The sequence below is a fragment of the Oncorhynchus keta genome, chromosome 29 (genome assembly GCF_023373465.1).
Source record: "Oncorhynchus keta strain PuntledgeMale-10-30-2019 chromosome 29, Oket_V2, whole genome shotgun sequence".
Taxonomy (NCBI): Eukaryota; Metazoa; Chordata; class Actinopteri; order Salmoniformes; family Salmonidae; genus Oncorhynchus; species Oncorhynchus keta.
The window spans coordinates 11,009,979-11,032,647 of NC_068449.1; the positions used below are offsets into that span (position 1 = coordinate 11,009,979).

Below are 22,669 nucleotides of genomic sequence, written 5' to 3' on the forward strand. Positions count from 1 at the left end.
TAGGATAGTTTATTTTTGCTCTCCTTTGCTCTTTGAATTGTGTTATCGCTGTGGACATGGAGTGAGTAGCATCTTTCATCAGAAGCGAGGACATTTCTGAACATTTGTGGCACCTCGTTGCAATGCTCGGCTTGTAGTGCGAAATAGATTGGGTCCGATTTCGTATCGAATTAAACTGCTAACGCATAGAAATACCAACCACTAACCAAACCCGGACATTATGCTTCTTGCAATATTTAATCAAAGGCCGAGCAAAGTGCATTTCAGGTGAATCGCAACTCACGCGCACGGCTAATGATTTTGGAAACTGAGGGGGAAATGAAACTTGAAGTGCTGGACAAGCAATCCGAAACTTTAGCCAATTTGAAACTTGATGCAATGTCGTACGGAGATGATCTTACGTTCTCATAATGTCGGAAACTGGGACCTACGAAATTATCCCTCCGTCTGAACTAGGAAACTCGTAAATGTCCGATTTGCTATCTAGTTGTAGTAATACACATGCTACGTTCAACGAATTAGCAAGTCGAACATTTAAGAGTTGACTAGTTCCGACTAGCATTTGAACGCGGCATTAAAATTAATGATTTGTATTGAACTTCCTATTGTTTGATTCGGATACTTCCCAAATGTAAAACTTGGGATCCGAGTCTTCCGTCTATGTTACAAGGTCGGACATTACCGGGTTTTCGACAGGACATGAACGCGGCATAAGTGCGCCTGTAGCTGTCACGTTCTGTTCGATGCCGTCACATACATTAAGCAAACACAGAGGATCACCTTATTTGCATGGAACTTTAGGAAAATGACAGCTTTTTCCATGTAGGCATGTAGGACTGCATATGAATAAGGTTAGGATTTTATATTCAACATTGTAACTTTCGTTTTCCTTATTTGCAAATAGAAACTGTTTGACCAAACGTCATGAGACGCGTCACTTAGGCCATTGCGGTAAAAAGGGATTCACGCTAATCCTACATCAGAAGTTTCAACATGACAGATAGCTGGAGACTAGCAATGTCGTTCTTTACTCAAATCGTGTTTGTGAAGATGTCCCTGCAGCTTTGCATAAGTAACATCCAGCACATCTTTGCAACTGTCCTGGCATGGATAGGTGTGCGCGGTCCGCAGGTCCGGTTGACATCTACAGGAAAAGTCAATCTAGTCAAGGTGTTGCAAAATAATATATCTCAAACAGCGACAACTCCAAGCAGTGTCAATTATCATTTTACTCGACAGTGCAATTATAAATGCGGTTTTTGTTTCCACACGGCAAAGACGTCTTTTGTCCTGCCCATTGAGGAAGCAAAGAGAGGTTTACAGCTTCTGAAGCAATCAGGTACATTTGCCAAAATTAGCCTATGTGTTTATGATATCGTAAAATCCCTATATAAATTCACATGACATGTTATTACATTATTATTACATCCTATTTCTAACTAATACTTTTTATTCAGTGTTTAGAATTCTGAATTTCAGATTTTCTTTTGCAGGACTGGAAAAGATTAACTTCTCTGGTGGAGAGCCTTTCTTACAGGACAGAGGGGATTTCTTGGGTAAATTAGTCCAGTACTGCAAACAAGACCTCCATCTCCCAAGTGTCAGTATTGTCAGCAATGGCAGCCTGATCAGAGAGAAGTGGTTCCAGAAATATGGTAAGAGGGTTTTCTTTTGAAATAAATAGTACCAACATTACGCTACTTACTGGTCGTCATTATATCGAACAGACACCATAATAAACGCGGTGCGGCAGGGTAGCCTAGTGGTTAGAGCGTTGGACTAGTAACCTGTTGCAAGTTCAAACCCCCGAGCCGACAAGGTACAAATCCGTCGTTCTACCCCTGAACATGCAGTTATAACCCACTGTTCCTAGGCCGTCATTGAAAATAAGAATTTGTTGACTTGCCTAGTTAAATAAAAAACACACAGAGTTTTTAAACCCAGAGGCGCAACATCGCAAGACTTCCCGGAACCCCGAGGCCGGGAAGAAAACAATTCTAAAGGCACAACCTAGATTCGAGCCAATGTGTACTTAAGTAGTTTAACATGTTATTTACCTCGTGAAAGTGTCAAACTGACACGCTTTAATTTTCTTCGAAAACAACATGCGCAGTTTGGTGTGTGACAAACGTACATGCGCAGTTTGGCGCGTTGCAATCGTGTCACGATTGTTGCACGATGACGTGTTTCTATTAAGAGCCTTTGTTAGCCGACATTGCCATGACGTCACCTGCAAGTGTGATCAGGGATTTCTATCGGAGAAGCAGTTTTAGCCAATCTTCATACTTTACTGTCTTTGCTTGAATCTTCATTATTCTCATGCAAAGTCTGGTAAATAAGTTCATTTTATTTACACTAGATGTCAGCGCCTGGTTAGTTTTGATATGAGGTCACAACTCAGAGAAACCTTTCTCTCTTTAAAATGTTTCCCAGTTGAGTTATAAAATGTTTGGACACATTTTAAAATGCATGATTTGATCATCACAGTGTTATTAAAACTACTTTTTGATTTTTATCTCAATAAATCTTAACTATCACATGTTCTAGGCTATGTCATAAATCGTATGTCTAGATGTTAATACATTTTGAATACATGGGTGTTTCAAAATACAATTCTTTGAGATTATGTCAGTTTTAATATCAGAACTCTTCTTGTCCTCACAGGCCAATACCTGGACATTCTGGCCATTTCCTGTGACAGCTTTGATGAGGACACGAACCAGACTATAGGCAGAGCCCAGGGCAGAAAGAGCCACCTTGACAACCTCTTCAAAGTCCGGGAGTGGTGCCGGGACTACAAAGTGGCATTCAAAATTAACTCTGTGATCAACACATTTAATGTGAATGAAGACATGAGAGAAAACATTTCTGAACTCAACCCTGTACGCTGGAAGGTAAGGGTGTTCAAATGCATTTACATTACTCACCAGTAAAACTGTATCTGTGTTGTGAATAGTGGTTTCTTCTCCTACCATAGATAAGTAAGAAGTTAGTTGTATGGCCTTGACTGTGTGTGTGTGTGTGTGTGTGTGTGTGTGTGTGTGTGTGTGTGTGTGTGTGTGTGTGTGTGTGTGTGTGTGTGTGTGTGTGTGTGTGTGTGTGTGTGTGTGTGTGTGTGTGTGTGTGTGTGTGTGTCTACTGTGTCTAGGTGTTCCAGTGTCTACTGATCGATGGGGAGAATGCTGGGGAGAACAGTCTGAGGGAGGCAGAGAGGTTTGTCATCAGCGATCAGCAGTTTCAGGACTTCCTGGATAGACACAGCACCATCAGCTGCCTGGTACCTGAATCCAATCAGAAGGTATGGGACTGAACTAAAGACAACACACAAAAAAATGGTCTGTTATTGATATTATGATGATTGAACTACTACTATTCCTTGTAGTTTCAGAATGCTATTAATGTGTACCAGAGTAGGCCTAGTGTAATCTACTAACTCAATTAATCACGTACAGAGCATTCGGAAAGTATTCAGACCCCTTCCCTTTTTCCACATTTTGTTAGGTTACGGCCTCATTCTAAAATGGATTCAATAATTTCCCACACTCACCTACACACAATAACCCATAATGACAAAACAAAAACAGGTTTTTAGAAAATAAATACCTTATTTACATAAGTATTCCGACCCTTTGCTATGAGACTCGAAATTGAGTTCAGGTGCATCCTGTTTCCATTGATCATCCTTGAGATGTTTCTTCAACTTGATTGGAGTCCATCTGTGGTCAATTTAATTGAATGTAACATGATTTGGAAAGTCACACACCTGTCTATATAAGGTCCCACAGTTGACAGTGCATGTCAGAGCAAAAACCAAGCCATGAGGTCAAAGGAACTGTCCTAGAGCTCAGAGACTGGATTGTGTCGAGGCACAGATCTGGGGAAGGGTACCAAAAAATGTCTGCAGCATTGAAGGTCCCTAAGATTACAGTGCCTCCATCATTCTTGAATTGAAGAAGTTTGGAACCAACAACACTCTTCTTAGAGCTGGCCGCCCGGCCAAACTGAGCAATCGGGGTAGAAGGGCCTTGGTCAGAGAGGTGACCAAGAACCCAATGGTCACTCTGACAGAGCTCCAGAGTTCCTGTGCAGAGATGGGAGAACCTTCCAGAAGGACAACCATCTCTGCAACACTCAACCAATAAGGCCTTTATGGTAGAGTGGCCGGATGGACACCACGCCTCAGTAAAAGACACATGACAGCCTACTTGGAGTTTGTCAAAATGCACCTAAAGACTCTCAGACCTTCCAACAGGACAACGACCCAAAGCACACAGCCAAGACAATGCAGGAGTGGCTTCGGGACAAGTCTCTAAATGTCCTTGAGTGGCCCAGCCAGAGCCATGACTTAAACCCAATCAAACTTCTCTGGAGAGACCTGAAAACAGCTGTGACCCTCGCCATCCAATCTGACAGAGCTTGAGAGGATCTACTGAGAAGAATGGGAGAAACTCCCCAAATATAGGTGTGCCAAGCTTGAAGCGTAAGACACAAGAAGACTCAAGGAAATAATCACTGCCAAAGCTGCTTCAACAAAGTCCTGAGTAAAGGGTCTGAAAACGTATATAAATGTGATGTTTCATTTCATTTTATAAATTCGCAAAACAATCTAAAAACCTGTTTTTGCATCATCATTACGGCATATTGTGTGTAGATTGATGAGGATTGATTTAATCCATTTTAGAATAAGGCTGTAACGTAACAAAATGTGGAAAAAGTCAAGGGGTCTGAATACTTTTCGAATGCACTGTATATCAGACCTATCAGACACAATATTGTCCACAAAAAAAACGATAGTCTGTGACAATATTGTACATAATACAGAATAGTTGTGACATTAACATGTTTCCTTGTTGTCTTATCTTGTCAGATGAGAGATTCCTACCTCATCCTGGATGAATATGTAAGTCATTTTCATCAATCTGTTATTTTATGTGATACACACACTACCTTCCAAGTCTTAGCAAGCCCTTTAAAGTAGACAGTCCTTATTCATCAGTCCTCATCCATCAGTCCTCATCCATCAGTCCTCATCCATCAGAACTATTGAACAGCCATCTAAATGCTCTCATCGATTGAGATGTAAAGACATGCACCTTCCCATATTAAGTCCCAGGGTAGTCTATGACTTCAATCTTTAATCAGGGGATTTACAGGCTTTGAGATGGGTGAAAGGAGATGTGGATTTGCAGATATTTATGTTAGTATTAGACATGAGGTTTCATAGTAGTGAATTACTTTGATAATGAACCATCGTGTTAAGATTCTCTTTTCTGACCCGTTGGTAACACTTCATAATAACTTTCCTTAATAAGCCTTTATAAATGCTTATACATTCTTTATAAATGATTATACATGTTCTAAATGCTTATGAATTATATGTTTGGATGTGCTTTTTTTTTAGATGCGTTTCCTGGATTGCAGAGAGGGGAGGAAGGATCCATCCAAGTCCATCCTTGATGTTGGCGTGGAGGAGGCCATTCAGTTCAGTGGCTTTGATGAGAAGATGTTCCTAAAGAGAGGAGGGAAATATGTGTGGAGCAAAGCTGACATGCGGCTCGAGTGGTGATCCACACATTGTAATCAATTCCACTTTTTGTTTGTACTTGTGTGTGTTTTTATTTGTATAGACAGATGTATTTAATGGATAACATAAATAGGAAAACAAAATAAAATAATAACATTAGGCTACACCAACATTTGTTTCTATTCATACAAAGTGTCGGGTAAATTGCCACAGTAGATTTGCTGTGGTAAGCCAGGAAATACTTTTATTCAATTGTATGGAATGCTTGTCAAATAGATAAATTGTCCTTAGTTCAAAAAGGGACTACGATGTTCTGATGATGAATACCAACCAGAGGGCGAACATATCTTTGTTTGCAAGCAGGACTAAGGTAGCACCAACATCGTTTAGGGAGTGGTAATGAGGTGACCAATAATGGTTGCAGTTGAGATCAGCTGTATGGGCAAATTTAGAACATATTGATAGCTGGTGATAATCTAGTGACGTTGATGGTTGCAATAGACCCCTTGTTATTTGATTATATTCCAATACATTCTTTAGGCTATCCATTAGTCTATCCATTCTCACATAATGATAACAGTTTCCCTGGCTGAGCTAATGAGATCATTTGGGCCATCAGTTGATTGACAGCTAGTTGAACAGCTGATTTCATCATCCCCACTCCTGCAACTTGCGCCAACTCGGTCTCTTTAATCGTGCGATAATGATTTGGTCATTATCATTCAAGAATCTGGCACTTTGCCGCAACCAATGAGTTAAAGTTCAAATCTTCCTCCCACTGCTAACTGGCATATTATTAGGCCTATATTGTCATCATACTGAATCATACAGTACATATGATCATTATATTACTCAAGCCTATTATTATTCTTTATTAAATTGACAGTCTCACTCCTTTTGTATTTTTTTGTTGCTTTCATTGAAGAGATAGAACAGTGTTGGAAAGACGGGGAAGATAGGGGGAGGCGGAGTCAAAGGACAGTGGGCCGGATTCGAACCCATGTCGACTCTGGCATGTGTTTGGACAACACAATCTCACATGCAAATATGTCCGAAAAGTATTTAATCAGATTTCGTGCTTTTTTCTGTGGCTTAATTCCTGTGAAAATACACATTTTTGTGTGACCTAATTCATAGGTAAATACATTTTTGGCAGGCAAACTTCAGGAACAATCTTTTGAAAGCATTCTGTTTTTCAACATTGTGTTAGGTATAATTACATGGATGTATCTAGTGAACAATGGATGAGCAACAATGGTAATGACAGATAGAAGTAGTCACGACAGGTGTGATCAAGCCTTACATCAAAGTTGCCTGAAGCTGAATGGAAAGTGCTATGCTCTGACCAGTTATTCAGAAGAAAATCCTCTGTGACTGTCTAATTCACATATATTAGCTTACCAATTTGGACCCAAAACAAACACATTCTACACATTCACAAATGACCTGTTTAAAGTATTATTACAACCATGGTGTTATTTTGTTACTGAAGCTATCAGCAGAGCCTTGTCTGGCAGTGAAACAGTTCATTCAGCCTCATTTATTACCTTTAACCCTTGTGTGGTGTTTGTATCTGGGGGACCCATTTTCAAGGTTTACTAAAAGAAAAGTGATACAATGAATTATTTTTTCAACCTGAGACTCATTGGCTCATTTTCTGTGAAGAACATGTAAAAGAACACATTTTCATTGAGTGCCCACTGTGCACCCCCCTACACATTTATATTACATATGTGCTGTTCTGGTCTTACTGAACCCGAGGGTAATGAAAGTGTGGAAAAGTGTGTGTGTGTAGGTGAAAACAAGTCAAATTGAAACAAAAAGGTTTGCTGTGTGCCATCACTCTTGTCTTCCTCCTCCTTGGGCCTGTTGTTTCAACATAGTACCTGTCTGTCTCCCGCTTTTCTCACACTCTTTACCCTTTGTAGTGTGTGAAACTACACAATGTCTTACGGGAACCTGCACAATGTTATTACAATACATTATTTCGATACCTTGTAAAACAAAAAGCAGTATTTTCCCACACTACCCCAGCCAAGTGCAAATTGGGGGAGGGACACAACAAATAAATAGCTTTGCATGTGTGGCTCCTTACCACAATCAATCAGTATGGCAAAAATAATCTCTGCTCAGAGGGCTTTAGACATTTTTTTTGCAGAGAGAAGCTAGTGTGGATTGAGCGTCTTCTATGTCAATTCGGAGTCTGACAGTGAAATGGAAGAGGAGGTTGAGATTGACCCTCAGCCAGCCCCAGGACCATCCCATCAGCAGCCAGCTCCAGGAAACTGCCAGAGAACTTTTCCGTGCAACAATGTCTCTGGAAAACTTCCACATTATTTCCAGGATTATCCGCTTCGATAACCGAGCTGGCTCGGCGGCACAGAGGCAAGCTAGCTGCAATCAGGTCAGTGTGGGACAAGTGGGTGGACCGCCTTCCCCTGCTTTACAACCCTGGGCCCAACGCTACTGTTGATGAGCAGCTTATGACATTTAGGGGCCTCTGCCCCTTCAGGCAGTACATACCGCAAAATATGTAATGAAGATCTGGACTGCCTGTGATGATGCTTCATCATATGCGTGGAACTTGAAGTGTATACGGGGAAGCCAGAGGGAGAAGTCCGTGAGAAGAACCAAGGGATGCGGGTTGTCCTGGACTTGTTGCATGTGTGTGTGTCTGACTCTCCCACCTTAGCCCGCTGTAACTAAATATGTGAGGGAGTGAGTTGTTAGTAAAATTCCTGATTGCAGCCGGTAGCAACAAGAAGAAGCGATGCAATGTGTGTGGACCCAAGAAGGAGGTAGCAGAGGTAAATATTAACCATGTACACTGTCTATATTGCTTGTAATTTATATAAGTCAACATCTAGGTATTAAGTATTTTTACGAAAATGGTTATGGCTGTATTGTTTTAAAAACCCAATAATGTTGTAGGTCCATCAGACCTGCGAACATTGGGTGAATAACAAAAACATGAACACCATACAAGGGTTAAAAAAAACATAGCTGATATGGCTGACTTGCTTAAACAAATGTGGTTTCTACTGACAATTCAGATGTACAAACTATGGCATAAGGGGATGACAAGCGGATAAGACGCAATCTGTAATTTCGATTAAGACATTAATGAGCGAGATAGGACGGACGTAGTCAATATAACTATTTGTTCAGCACTTTTGATATGAACAGCGACAGAATTCAGAACATGGGCCGTTCTCACAGTATTCTCCCTGGACACCAAGTCAGAACCATAGGATAAATAAATGGGGCATATAAGCAGACAATGAAAGCTCTTACAATATTTGATGATAACATTTTCTCTAAAACAGGCTATAGGCTACATGTGCACCACCAAGTCAGAACAGTAGGCTAAGTTATGAAGGGGAAAGGGACCAAATTATTAGGGTGAGGTACATGGGCTACTAACAACTTACTACACAACATACACTTAGTATTACTTTCTTAGCTACAGAATGCATATCTCCCTGGCATATTACATCCTTTCTGCAGCAGCATACAATACATTTTTGGACTCACCTTGTTGTGAGGTGCTCACTTGAACAGGAAGGTGGCGTGGCGATCCTTCGTGTGGTCAAATTCTGTCATCAAAGTCTGGTATTCTCTGGATTTATAGTGCTTTCAAGACAACTGGGAACTCTGAAAAAAATAAGGTTGAATCATGATGTCAGTGATCTTCAGGTCGGAGGTCTAGAAATAGGCCTGATTTCCCAACATGGAATTCCGAGTTGGATGACTGTTCAAAACGTTATTTTCCCAGTCGGAGCAAATTCTTCCACGAGATCCCAGTTTTTTTTAACTGGCTGGACTCTGAGATTTCCCAGTTCAGAGTTTACAGTTCTTTTGAAAGCCACAGAAATCATGCTGGATTGACAGCTTGGCCAATGTATTCAACCTTTTCTGGCCCATGGTGTTGCATGTGATTGTTTACACTTTTAAGCTTGGAAAAGAGACTCTTAAACAGACCACACAACCTCTCCACTGAATAGCAGGCTAATGAGTGCTTTGCAACGCTTGCAGTTAGACACTGATTACCTCAAAACCCCTCATTGTTGAATTTGAGATGTCAAACTTGTTGTGAAAGTTTATGTCCAATGGCCGATGAGCACTGATACGTTTTATCTATAATTTATCTTCATATGACAATGATTGAAAAGGATTTGCCAGTAGATTGTCGACTTGATTCATGTTGATGACTGCTTCTCTAGCTTGCTAGCTATGATTTTGAAAGTATGATCAGTCCAATCAAAGCTACTGTAGATATAACGTGATTTGACGTCTTTTTATCTGTGGCCAATGACAGGAAACCACTCACCCAGAGGCGGCGCTCCTAGTAGCCCGGAGACTTTAATGTGGGAAACTTAAATCAGTTCTACCAAATCTTTATCAACATGTGCAACCAGAGGGAAAACAAATTCTAGATCACCTGTACTCCACACACAGAGACACGTACAAAGCTCTCCCTGACCACAACTCTATCCTCATGATTCCTGCTTACAAGCAAAAATTAAAGCAGAAAGCACCAGTGACTCGGTCTATAAAAAAATGGTCAGATGAAGCAGATGCTAAACTACAGGACTGCTTTGCTATCAGACTGGAACATGTTCCGGGATTCTTCCGATGACATTGAGGAATACACCACATCAGTCACTGGCTTTATCAATAAGTGCATTGAGGACGTCGTCCCAGCAGTGACTGTACGTACATACCCCAACCAGAAGCTATGGATTACAGGCAACATTCGCACTGAGCTAGGGTAGAGGGTAGAGCTGCCGCTTTCAAGGTGCGGGACTCTAACCCGGAAGCTTACAAGAAATCCCGCTATGCCCTGAGACGAACCATCAATTGGGCAAAGCGTCAATACAGGGCTAAGATAGAATCATACTACACCGGCTCCGGCGGTCGTCGGATGTGGCAGGGCTTGCAAATTATTACAGACTACAAAGGGAAGCACAGCCGGGAGCTGTCCAATGACACGAGCCTACCAGACGAGCTAAATCACTTCTATGCTCGCTTCGAGGCAAGCAACACTGAGGCATGCATGAGAGCATCAGCTGTTCCGGACGAATGTGTGATCACACTCTCCGTAGCCGACATGAGTAAGACCTTTAAACAGGTCAATATACACAAGGCTGAGGGGCCACACGGATTACCAGAAAGTGTGCCAAGAACACAAAGATAACCTGCCTAAATGACTACAGCCCCGTAGCACTCACGTCCGTAGCCATGAAGTGCTTTCAAAGGCTGGTAATGGCTCACATCAACACCATTATCCCAGAAACCCTAGACCCGCTCCAATTTGCATACCGCCCAAACAGATCCACAGATGATGCCATCTCTATTGCACTCCACACTGCCCTTTCCCACCTGGACAAAAGGAACACCTATGTGAGAATGCTATTCAGTGACTACAGTTCAGCGTTCAACACCATAGTACCCTCAAAGCTCATCACCAAGCTAAGGATCCTGGGACTAAACACCTCCCTCTGCAACTGGATCCTGAACTTCCTGACAGGCCGGCCCCAGGTGGTGAGGGTAGGTAGCAACACATCTGTCACACTGATCCTCAACACTGGATGCACGGGGGATATGGTCACTAGTGTAACCAGGATGTGAGGCCTCATTTAACACAGTAAATTCATCAGGCTTAAGCCATGTTTCAGTCAGGCCAATCACATCAAGATTATGATCCGTGATTAGTTCATTGACTATAACTGCCTTTGAAGTGAGGGATCTAACATTAAGTAGCCCTATTTTGAGATGTGAGGTATCACGATATCTTTCAATAATGGCAGGAATGGAGGAGGTCTTTATCCTAGTGAGATTGCTAAGGCGAACACCGCCATGTTAAGTTTTGCCCAAGGTCGAGGCACAGACACGGTCTCAATGGGGATAGCTGAGCTGACTACACTGACTGTGCTAGTGGCAGACTCCACTAAGCTGGTAGGCTGGCTAACAGCCTGCTGTCTGGCCTGCACCCTATTTCATTGTGGAGCTAGAGCCCTGTCTATGTTGGTAGATAAGATGAGAGCACCCCTCCAGCTAGGATGGAGTCCGTCGCTCCTCAGCAGGCCAGGCTTGGTCCTGTTTGTGGGTGAGTCCCTGAAAGAGGGCCAATTATCTACAAATTCTATATTTTGTGAGGGGCAGAAAACAGTTTTCAACCAGCGATTGAGTTGTGAGACTCTGCTGTAGAGGTCATCACTCCCCTTAACTGGGAGGGGGCCAAAGACAATTACTCGATCCCGACACATCTTTCTAGCTGAATTACACGCTGAAGCTATGTTGCGCTTGGTGACATCTGACTGTTTCATCCTAACATCGTTGGTGCCGACGTGGATAACAATATCTCTATACTCTCTACACTCGCCAGTTTTAGCTTTAGCCAGCACCATCTTCAGATTAGATTTAACGTCGGTAGCACTGTCCCCTGGAAACAGTGTATGATTGCTGGATGATTCGTTTTAAATCTAATACTGTGGGTAATGGAGTCGCCAGTGACTAGGGTTTTCAATTTGTCAGAGGTAATGGTGGGAAGCTTCGGCGTCTCAGACCCCGTAAGGAGAGGAGTAGAGACAAGAGGGAAGGAGAGGAGTAGAGACAAGAGAAGGCTCTGCATCAGACTCCGACTTGCTGCTTAATGGGGAAAACCGGTTGAAAGTTTATTTCAGCTGAATGAGCGACACCAGTTGAGCATTCCTACAGCATTCCTACAGCATTCCTACAGCATTTCCTTTCAGAAGCCATGAGAAAGTTGTCCGGCTGCGGGGGAACGTGCAAGGGAACGTGCGAGGGGATTTATTCTAACGTTCCTATCTGTGCTTACTGGTGGCACAGATGCTGTTTCATCCTTTCCTACACTGAAATTACCCTTGCCTAACGATTGCGTCTGAAGCTGGGCTTGCAGCACAGCTATCCTCGCCGTAAGGCGATCGTTCTCCTGTATATTATGAGTAAAGTGACTGCATTTAGAAGGCATCATGTTAATGTTACTACTTAGCTTCGGCTGTTGGAGGTCCTGACGAACCATGTCCAGATAAAGCGTCCGGAGTGAAAAAGTTGAATGAAAAATAAGTTGAGTGAGAGAAAAACTAAAAACATAAACTGTAATTAAAAAGTAAAAAAGCTAAAGTTGTCGGGTAGCAAAGTAAGGTTGGCAACAAAACTCACAGCAAGACGTAAGCAAGTCTGCAAGTTGTCACCGGAAATGACAAGTAGTGTATTCTCTATATATTGGTCCAAACACACCAAGACAGTCGTGAAGAGGGCACGACAAAGCCTATTCTCCCTCAGAAAACTAAAAAGATTTGGCATGGGTCCTGAGATCCTCAAAAGGTTCTACAGCTGCTCGGGCTCCGGCTGCAAGGCACTTCAGAGGGTAGTGCATAAGGCCCAGTACATCACTGGGGCAAAGCTGCCTGCCATCCAGGACCTCTACACCAGGCGGTGTCAGAGGAAGGCCCTTAAAATGGTCAAAGACCACAGTCACCCCAGTCATAGACTGTTCTCTCTACTACCACATGGCAAGCGGTACAGGAGTGCCAAGTCTAGGACAAAAAGGTTTCTCAACAGTTTTTACCCCCAAGCCAAAAGACTCCTGAACAGGTAACCAAATGGTTACCCGGACTATTTGCATTGTGTGCCCCCCCCAAACCCTCTTTTACGCTGCTCTGTGTTTATCTTATATGCATAGTCACTTTAACTATACATTCATGTGCATACTACCTAAATTGGCCCGACCAACCAGTGCTAACCGGGCTATCTGCATTGTGTCCCACCACCTGGCAACCCCTCTTTTTACGCTTCTGCTACTATCTGTTCATCATATATGCATAGTCACTTTAATGATACCTACATGTACATACTACCTTAATAAGCCTGACTAACAGGTGTCTGTATATAGCCTTGCTACTCTTTTTACAAATGTCTTTTTACTGTTGTTTTATTTCTTTACTTACCTACACACACACACAGACCTTTTTTTCTTATTTTTCCCCGCACCATTGGTTAGAGCCTGTAAGTAAGCATTTCACTGTAAGGTCTACAGCTGTTGTATTCAGCACACGTGACAAATACACTTTGATTTAATTTGACATTGAGCCTTCTTGGATGGGCAATTCTAATGTAACTCTATGGCAGCACCCAAGGGGGCTTGATCTTTCTAGCTCTCCCTGTAGATTTTGAGGCAACGTAGTGTCCCCATGAGTGAGGGAACACTTAGCCAATTACCGCGCAAATATAGAAGATTACCAAACCCTACGCTCTGTATTTTCCACTTGCTGCCCCACCACCACAGAAAGTACTGAGTTAGGCTGAACACCTGCATTTTGGAGCTGTCTTACTCAAAACAGCAAAAAGGAAACCATGTTTATATGCAGCTTTATTAGCTCAATGATAATTTGTTTCTCCATTGTTTACAAACTGGTATGTGACATATATTAATGCCTGGGGTGTATTCATTCTGCCGATTCTGTTTAAAACCTTTCTTAAACGGGAGCAAACGGAATGAAATGGGGATAAACAATTTATCCAATAGAAACTCTTGTTTGCAACTGTTGGACTAATGATTATACCCTAGATCAGCTAGATGCAGGCAAGATTGTGCAAGGCGGTATTGAATGTATTAATGTCTGTCACCTTGATTACTCAAATTTCTCCAGAGCTGTGCACCTACGTTGTAAACTTTCATTCATAAGCTAGGTTGTATTAACCTCACGATGGGTATAGGGAAAATTTGTGTATCATGTAGTAGCCTAAACCTATCGATGTTACATTGAGCTGGGTGAATGGAATATGAATTACATCTAATTTGCTGTAATAGAAATAAGGCCACGCTCATGGAATTAATTATCGTCCTCCCTCATCTTAAACAGCAGCGACCCTAGTCTGAGGTCCTGAGCAGGTTTTCATCAAGGAACTGTCTGTACTTTGTTCCGTTCATCTTTCCCTCGATCCTGACTAGTTTCCCAGTCCCTGCCGCTGACAAACTTCCCCACAGCATGATGCTGCCACCACACTTCATCGTAGTGATGGTGCCAGGTTTCTTCCAGATGTGACACTTGGCATTCAGGCCAAAGAGTTCAATCTTGGTTTCATCAGACCTTAGAATGTTGTTTAGGTGCTTTTTGGCAAACTCCAAGCTGGCTGTCATGTGCCTTTTATGGGGGAGTGGCGTCCATCTGACCATTCTACCATAAAGGCCTGATTGGTTGAGTGCTGCAGAGATGGTTGTCTTTCTGGAAGGTTCTCCCATATCCACAGAGAAACTTTGGAACTCTGTTAGAGTGAACATCTGGTTCTTGGTCACCTCCCTGACCAAGGTCCTTTCTCCCGATTGCTCAGTTTAGCTGTGCGGCCAGCTCTAAGAAGAGTCTTGTTGGTTCCAAACTTCTTCCATTCAAGAATGATGAAGGCCACTGTGTTCTTGGGGACCGTCAATGCTGCAGACATTTTTTGGTACTCTTCCCCAGATCTGTGCTTCAACACAATCCTGTCTCGGATCTCTACGGACAATTCCTTCAACCTGGAAGCTTGGTTTTTGCTCTGACATGCTCTGTCAACTAAAATGGATTACACAACAGCTCCACAGCATAATGCTGCCACCACCATGTTAGTAGTCCATTTTAGAGTAAGACTAACGTAACAAAATGTGGAAAATGTCAAGGGGTCTGAATACTTTCCGAATGCACTGTATAGGTGTGTGCATGAGTGAGTACATGTGTGCTAAGGTGCAGAGTCAGTGCAGGTGGTCAGTACAGTTCAAATGTTTACCAGTCTGATGGCATGTAGCTAGAAACGGTCTCTGAGCCTGTTGGTAGCTTTAAATGTGCACTAAATGTGTAATGGGCTCACTCCAATCCCCACTCCAGAAAGGATTGTTCCCTGGAGCCCTATGATGAGGGGTTCCCTTGGAACTGACATAAATTCTATGTTTCCTACAGTATATTGTCATCATCTCGATCTTTGTCTCATTAGATCTGGAGATCGTCAATAGGCCAATAGTCAGTCCCCTGATAAAACATCTTATATAGAGAAGACGTATATGCCTACATATGTTGCTACTGAAGCTGAATATGTATCAAGTAAAGCCAACATAGAAAACACAGAAGAAAATGAAAGCTAATACATACGCCTTTCTTGGTAGTACTATTCTGACCTGTTTATTTGCCTGTGGTGCAAAGCTGTCAAACTTTGTGCTTTTCTACAGTAAACAATCATTTTCCATTTATTGATATTGGGCCATAATGTCAATAAACAAATGTACAATTGTGAAATGCATCTCCTTAATTACAAAGGAATTGAACACAGTTAATGCCGGAATACATTTGTATAGACATGTAATAGGCCTATTGCCTTAAAGCTTTGTCTGTAATGGCATTCATATGATATGTAATTTAGCTTTTGTCCTTGCTGAACTTGCATAATATAAATAGTTATTTTCCGACCAGGCCATTGATAAGTGCACATTTGATAGGGAATGTTCACTCATAGTACCCCGTACAGTAGGAGGCAGTAATACACATTATGGGTGTAAACTCCCAAAAAGCCTTAAAGAAGAAGAATAAGAAGAAGGCGGCGCATAACTCAACAAAAACGTTCGCCTGACAAATGGCGTCTCTCCAGTGCGTCGCGCGGAGCAGCTGATTTTCCCCGTGTAGTTGCTAGGCATTTTCAAGGTAGGCACATCACCTTGGGATATTTACAATGTTATGCAGATGTAAGCTCGGTTTGTGTCTTGTGAATCACCGGTTTCGAGGCGGGTGAAAGGGGACGTTGCTTAGTTGCAAAGGAGTGTCCTCAGACATTATTTTCATGATTTCCTCATGCAGCTAACGTTACTGTAACGGTCATTCGATACTGCTTGTCAGCTGTGGTTTTAATTCGCCCGCTTTCGTTATCCACGTAGTCTTATTTATATTGCATTGAATATCCTCTTCGTTTATTTCCAGGTGATACATGGTCGAATGTTTTAGCCTCTTCGTTTTGGACGGATACGTTTAGAAGTCACTACTAAAAACAATCTGTAACCACGGGTGTAATCATTAGTCCAAACAGTTGCAAAACGGACTGAAACGAGAGTTTCTAGTTGACAAATTCAGGTTGGTCCCTCCCCGTTTCGTTCAGTTTGCTTCCCTTTAAGAAACGTTTTGCAACATAATTGGCGTAATGAATATACACCCATAACGATACTCTGTCTGTCACAATGCCTCTCGAGTAGCAGCAATCAGCCACCTACATTTGATCTAGTTGATAACCTTCTGAAGTTGTGCTTGCATCGCTCCTGGGGGTATTTTATAACGAAGAACACGGCGCTGTCACAAAACGCCAGGTAATTTGGTTTATTTCCAATATGTGCACCACCGACCGAGTCGTTCACATGACAGTTCTGTCTGAGAACCTTAACACTGACTGCGTTTCCCATACAGTCGAGTCTACACTGTTATAACGTTGTTGTATCTTGTTTTACGCTGAGAAGGACAATTAGAACGGATTTGCTTTGTGAAATACAGGCTGATATTGTCATCTGCCCTCCAGTCAGGGTGTGCAAGATGTCATAATTTCAGATGAACTAAACCTCACCCATGACATTGTACAGGTAGGCTGCTGTGACACTTTGAAGCAGGAAAATAGTGTTGCAGCCTACTGTAGGCTTTTTGTTACAATATTAGGCCTACTGAAAATTACATGAGGCATTATAGGAGGGTGCCAACATGATTGCCTGTAGTTCTGGAATTACCCGTTGTCAGTAGCAAGCTGTTTTGCATTTTGTTGTTTTCGTCTAGTTGATACTCCGAGTTCTCCAAATTGTTTTGCCAAGACTATATGTTCATCAACTCAGGTGTACAACAGTGTTGATTTAATGAACTTCTGCTATTTGTGTTGCTGACACTGCAACCACGTTATCATTATTCAAGAACAGTGGCTCTTCAGCAACCATGGGACTGATGCAGTGCTGATGTCAGATAGGCTGCTAGTGTTCATGTTGGATATATGATGCACAGCAAGGTGACACCCTAAAACATTGAGAGTTGATTATTCCCCTAGGCTACTGTTCTAGTGAGTCATCAACCAGAATAAGGGAAATGTAAGCGCTGTGTAGTGATACTATACATATGAATATCAATGATTCCAGGTAATGTGAATCCATGACATTCATCAAGGAAAATATATTGCAACAAAACAAAAGATGACACCATATGAGTACATCTCAATATTAATTTCAACCTGTTTGGACTGGTTGACTGCTCTCTCTCTCTGAGCTCTTAAATGTCATATGGTACCTTGCCATGGCATTTCCATTTGAAGCAGCCTCCCCCCCCAGGTAAAGTTTAGGCCTAGACATGAACAAAGAGCATGTCTGCACAGTCACCGTCAAAGCTGAGGACCCATGTAGTGATGCATACATACCCATTCTCTGTCGCATCACCACTTACTCATCTTGCCCATACTGTACAATTTGATTCTGTTTCGCTGAACTACATGTGAGCTGTAATGGCGTGCTGGGAAGATCCGACACTTGGAAGGTGAATAGAACCTGGCAGGCAGTCAGACAGGCATGCAGTAGGGATGGAGTTTCAAGGGATGAGGCAGGCATTATTCCCATTAGGGAACAAAACAAAACATATCCTACTCTAGCTATACATGGCCAAAAGATTGTTCTGTGAAAATTGGTTGTGTTGAAATGAATTCACAGAGTGACAAGCCACTCTCAGGGGAAATGGACCTGGATTTGCATGAGGGGAAGAACATTTTTCAATTCATGTGATATGCTGGTAATGAAGCAGGCTGAGAACACAGTGTACCTGCCAGCCTCTTGGGAACACAATCAACATTACACTCCACAATCCCTCAGAACTGTGAGTCCTGCTCAAACATCCACCTGTACCATCAGAAAGCCCCAGTGAATAATACTGACTGACTGCAGCCTTGAGTATTTCTTTTAATTTAAACAGGCATTGAATGTACCTGGGTGTAGGAGTGTGTATTGTGGTGGTTTCAAACACCACCATCCCCCTTTTCAGTAATAAATACTTTGGCATTTCGCAATGTGCCTCTAAGCATTTTATGTTTGGGGGTGTGGCTTGGCATGTAACATGAACTGCTGTGGTTTTTAATACTGCTATTGAATGAAAAGTTGCTTGGATTTGAGAAAGGAACCTCCTAATTAGTGGTCGACTGATTTTAATCGAAATGGCCGATTTAATTAGGGCCGTTTTCATAACAATTGGAAATCGGTATTTTTGGGCTCTGATTTAGCCGATTTTAATAAAAAAAATTAATCACCACTGTCATCTCAGATTTTCAGCCAAAGCTAGACAAGCATTTGTGTAAGTTTATCGATAGCCTAGCTTAGCATTATGCCTTGCTAGCAGCAGGCAACCTTGTCACGGAAATCAATAACTACACATGGTTGATGATATTACTTGTTTATCTAGCGTGTCCTACGTTGCATATAATCGATGCAACGCTGGGGGATGACTTAAAAAAAGCGCATTTGTGAAAAAAGCACAATCGTTGGACGACTGTACCTAACCATAAACACCAATGCCTTTCTTAAAATCAATACATAGAAGTATATATTTTTAAACCTGCATATTTAGCTAAAAGAAATCCAGGTTAGCAGGCAATATTAACCAGGTGAAATTGTGTCACTTCTCTTGCGTTCATTGCACGCAGAGTCAGGGTATATGCAACAGTTTTGGCCGCCTGGCTCATTGTGAACTTATTTGCCAGAATTGTACGTAATTATGACAACATTGAAGGTTGTGCAATGTAACAAGAATATTTAGACTTAAGGATGCCACCCGTTAGATAAAATACAGAACGGTTCCGTATTTCACTGAAATAATACAAGTTTTGTTTTTTCGAAGTGATCGTTTCCAGATTCAACCATATTAATGACCAAAGGCTAATATTTGTGTGTTATGTTATAATTAAGTCTATAATTTGATAGAGCATTCTGACTGAGCGATGGTAGGCAGCAGCAGAATCGTATGCATTTATTTAAACAGCACTTTCGTGCGTTTTGCCAGCAGCTCTTTGCAAGCACAGCGCTGTTTATGACTTCAAGCCTAATGACTATCAGCCTAATGACTGGTGTAACCGATGTGAAATAGCTAGCTAGTTAGCGGGGTACGCACTAATAGCGTTTCAAACGTCACTCGCTCTGAGACTTGGAGTAGTTATTCCCCTTGCTCTGCAAGGGCCTCGGCTTTTGTGGAGCGATGGGTAACGCTGCTTCGAGTGTGGCTGTTGTCGATGTGTTCCTGGTTCGAGCCCAGGTAGGGGCGAGGAGAGGGACGGAAGCTATACTGTTATACTGGCAATACTATAGTGCCTATAAGAACATCCAATAGTCAGAGGTATATGAAATACAAATGGTACAGAGAGAAATAGTCCTATAAATACTATATTAACTACAACCTAAAACCTCTTACCTTGGAATATTGAAGTCTCATTTTAAAAGAAACCACCAACTTTCATATGTTCTCATGTTCTGAGCAAGGAACTCAAACGTTGTTTTTTTTTTTTTACATGACACATATTGCACTTTCACTTCTCCAACACTTTTTTTTATGTTGCATTATTTCAACCAAATTGAACATGTTTCATTATTTATTTGAGGATAAATAGATTTTATTGTATTATATTAAGTTAAAATACGTGTTCATTCAGTATTGTGGTAATTGTCATTATTACAAATAAATAAATAAATACATTTAAAAAATATGCCTTTAAAAAAAAAATGTAATCTGTATTGGCTTTTTTGATCCTCTAATAATCGGTCTCAGCGTTGAAAAATCATAATTGGTCGACCTCTACTCCTAATAGTATATTATTGAATGAAGGGATTCTTGGCTGTACATTTAGGCTACTCAATCATAATGTATTGATCATTGTCACTAAATAAACATTAGGGCCAACTTTGCCATCTCCTCTGGTAGGCTAGTTCTATAAAGATATGCCATGTTGATGTTATACATGACTGGGCAATTCCAGCATGTTGAAATTGTTGGTAAGTTTTTTTAAGTCGTTTTTAAGGTTGCCACATTCGATCACAATGTAATCGCACAAGTATGGAGGTGGGAGTAACTTAAAAATACTGCTCACGCCTTGACACCGTTAATCCTTGCTCACTTTGGCAGTTTTGAAGTGACTGAAATATATATATTTTTTTTGTCTGACTCGAATATGTTCTTTTTCCTACAGTCTAAACAGCCAAAAAGCACAGAATCAGATATTTCAAGGAACATTTCACATTCGCAGATGGTTTGAAATCCGATACAAATGAGATTCCTGGCCAATGGACTTGTCTGAATGGTCAAATCTGATTTATTTGCCCTCAAGTAGTTTAAGACTTATTTGCCATATCCTGTTTCTTGTTACTCTGACAGTTTTGACAAGAACATGTGTAGCTAACTAGCTTTTTAATTATTTTTATTTTTTACAAATGAGTGAATGTGACAGCTAGCTAGATTGTTGTGGCTTGCCAAAAAGGAATTGTGATTTTGAACATTCAAAGCAACTGGTAAACTTGCCCCGTTAATGAATGCCTACTTTTTACCTTTTAAATCACGTTAGGCTAGCTTCTCAGGGATGTGTGTGTCACTCTCAAAGTCTGCGTTTTGCTGCATTGGAAATGTGGAGAAAATCTATTGTCACTCCTGGCAAGATGTTATAATAATTTGCCGTTATATGACTCTGTGGTGGGGTTAAAATTGTTCGTTGAAGTTGTATGAGGTTAGGTTACCTAATCGTTTTCAGTGTCATTCGCGTTCAGCAGACAGCCGGGTCCAAGTGGTGGGGATCGTGGCGCGAGTCGGGAAACAAATGATTGAGTGTTTGAATGGTTCCTGAAATGTTTATTGCTCCGAGGGACGCTTTGCCTAATGGCCAGCATCCAGCCCAACAATCATAACAGTATTTCGAGGCATCCCTAATGGTATTGTACTGTAATTACTTTTTTCGACAGAGCTCGCTCCTCGCTCACAGAACTCACTCGCATCTCTAGGTTTGTGTTTTAAATAGAGAACATCGTGTACAGTGCCATGAATACCCTCCAGGCCTAACTCTATAGCACATCGACAGTATGTTTAATCCCTGATCAAATTGTGCTCTGCAAAGGTTAAACATTAATCTCTGTCAATAAGCCTCGGACTGGCCTGACAAACATTGCAGCAGTATAGTGCAATGTAATAGTACCTCTAAAAATGGATACACACTTTACACGTATGATCAGTAGAACTATAAACCCAGACCTTTAGAACATGATAGCCATATAGGCTTTGATTCTTGTGATTCGAGGCAAAAGGTCATAGGCCTGCAGCTCTGTAGGCTGGGTAATGATAAAGACCCATTAAGAGGTTCAGCCATCCTGTAGTGAGCAGCATACTGTATGTACACTTATGTAATTTCACTGAAGAAAAGGGTGAAAATGCTTTAAGTGCATGCATTAGTCATTAACTGGTCTTAAAGCCCATACTCGCTTCCTATTAAGCCAGTCCCCATGGTGTTTTGTCTCTCCTTTTTGACATGCTAAGTCGCATACCTTACTCGTTTGAGTGTTCCTTACCGTAAGTGGGTTCTTTACCGTAAGTGGGTTCTATCTAGTCTAGGGCCTCACTTTTCAGTGCATCAAACAAAACAGGACGTGAGTGCTTTCCTAGGTACACTACATGACCAAATGTTTGACGAGCAGGTGTCCACATACATCTCATTCCAAAATCATAGGCATTAATATGGAGTTGGTCTCCCCCCCTTTGGGCTGTTTTTTTCCAAGATGACGTAGCAGTTCAGACGCCTTGCCGTGTCCCGTGTATAGATATTTTTTCTTCGTGTATATATTTAGTATATTTATAGAATTTTTTTTTTGCCTCAATTTCAACATACTCTCCTGCAACCTGCCTCACCCAATGTGGTATGGATCTGCTATTTTCTATACTTTAGAACCGGAACCCCCAACAGAAGCTAGCCAGCTAGTAGTCAGTTAGCCACTGCTAGCGGTCATCAGCTAACCTTAGCCTGTCAACTGCCAGTCTTCCCAGCGCGATTCAACCCAGAGCGTATCCGACTGCTTTTTCTCTACCAAATCTCCACATCTCGGGATTCCTACCGCAAGCTCTGAACCTT

General features: G+C 41.7%; 2 protein-coding genes across 5 annotated transcripts in view; both read left to right on the forward strand.

Annotated features, from left to right (window-relative positions):
• Window positions 1-507: 507 nt before the first annotated feature.
• Window positions 508-6,415, forward strand: LOC118372105 (radical S-adenosyl methionine domain-containing protein 2-like). The gene is made up of 6 exons (XM_035757873.2): window positions 508-1,339; window positions 1,494-1,655; window positions 2,665-2,894; window positions 3,149-3,298; window positions 4,868-4,900; window positions 5,402-6,415. Exons 1-6 carry the CDS (start codon window positions 994-996, stop codon window positions 5,564-5,566), a joined length of 1,086 nt encoding a protein of 361 aa, XP_035613766.1. The 5' UTR covers window positions 508-993; the 3' UTR covers window positions 5,567-6,415.
• Window positions 6,416-16,077: 9,662 nt separating this feature from the next.
• The window catches only part of LOC118372104 (probable E3 ubiquitin-protein ligase RNF144A-A), a 75,303-nt gene continuing 68,711 nt past the window's right edge, over window positions 16,078-22,669 (forward strand). Inside the window, exon 1 of one of the 4 annotated variants that reach the window (XM_035757871.2) lies at window positions 16,078-16,215. The gene's annotated coding sequence lies outside the window, so the exon portion shown is untranslated. Of the gene's footprint in view, window positions 16,216-16,281; window positions 16,869-22,669 lie in introns of those variants that run through there. The other 3 variants (XM_035757870.2, XM_052485890.1, XM_035757872.2) reach the window with 3 other exon arrangements.